This window comes from Mizuhopecten yessoensis, unplaced genomic scaffold (assembly GCF_002113885.1).
Source record: "Mizuhopecten yessoensis strain PY_sf001 unplaced genomic scaffold, ASM211388v2 scaffold9173, whole genome shotgun sequence".
NCBI classification, from domain to species: domain Eukaryota; kingdom Metazoa; phylum Mollusca; class Bivalvia; order Pectinida; family Pectinidae; genus Mizuhopecten; species Mizuhopecten yessoensis.
Genome location: NW_018407915.1, coordinates 1 through 648, shown reverse-complemented (window position 1 = coordinate 648; position 648 = coordinate 1). Strand labels below are relative to the sequence as shown.

The 648-nt window shown below is 37.8% G+C and overlaps 1 protein-coding gene across 1 annotated transcript in view; it reads right to left on the bottom strand.

The window, feature by feature from the left end:
* LOC110457523 (U3 small nucleolar RNA-associated protein 6 homolog) overlaps positions 1-452 on the bottom strand; it is a gene marked incomplete at its 5' end in the record, with an annotated part of 114,860 nt that extends 114,408 nt beyond the window's left edge. Inside the window, 2 exons of the mRNA XM_021508847.1 lie at positions 11-92; positions 411-452. Of these exons, the coding sequence (XP_021364522.1) occupies positions 11-92; positions 411-452 (124 nt within the window). The remainder of the gene's footprint in view (positions 1-10; positions 93-410) is intronic.
* Between the last annotated feature and the right edge of the window lie 196 nt (positions 453-648).

Genomic DNA, 648 nt, shown 5'->3' with positions numbered 1-648 from the left:
CACTACATACCTGGGAACTCCATCAGTGCCTGTTTATACACTACAGCTGCTACACTTCCCGCCATCACTGCATCTTTGTTCAATTCCTCGGCCTGAAACATTGATCAGTCTCCAGCTATAAGGCTTTTGATTACTTGGAAGAATGCATCATGTTTTTTTAATTTTAAATTCAAGATGGCATCCAGCAAAAGGACAGTTATGATGTCAAAACATAACAGACAGTATAAGAGTAGGATGGCCTGGCACCATAGCTGGCCATTCTTACAGTATAAGAGAACAACATTGTTATCTCACCCAATCTGCCATCAAATATTAATGTATGCACATGTCTTATATCTTAATTTGACACAACAGAATGTCACACAAAGAAGGACTACAAAGAAACGTTAGTAAAAACACGCGATACTTACATCAGCTGTATCAGACGCCACAATCTGTTTTCTTTTCCTGAGCTAATAATCAGAAGAGTATCTTAACATAAATAACATACTCCAGGGTAGTAATCAGAGCAGTAAAAACAATGTCAGAACACTAGGTCTTCCTGATGTAGTAATCAGAGCAGTACATACAATATCAGAACAATAGGACTTCCTGATGTAGCAATCAGAGCAGTAAATACAATGTCAGAACAATAGGACTTCCTGTATA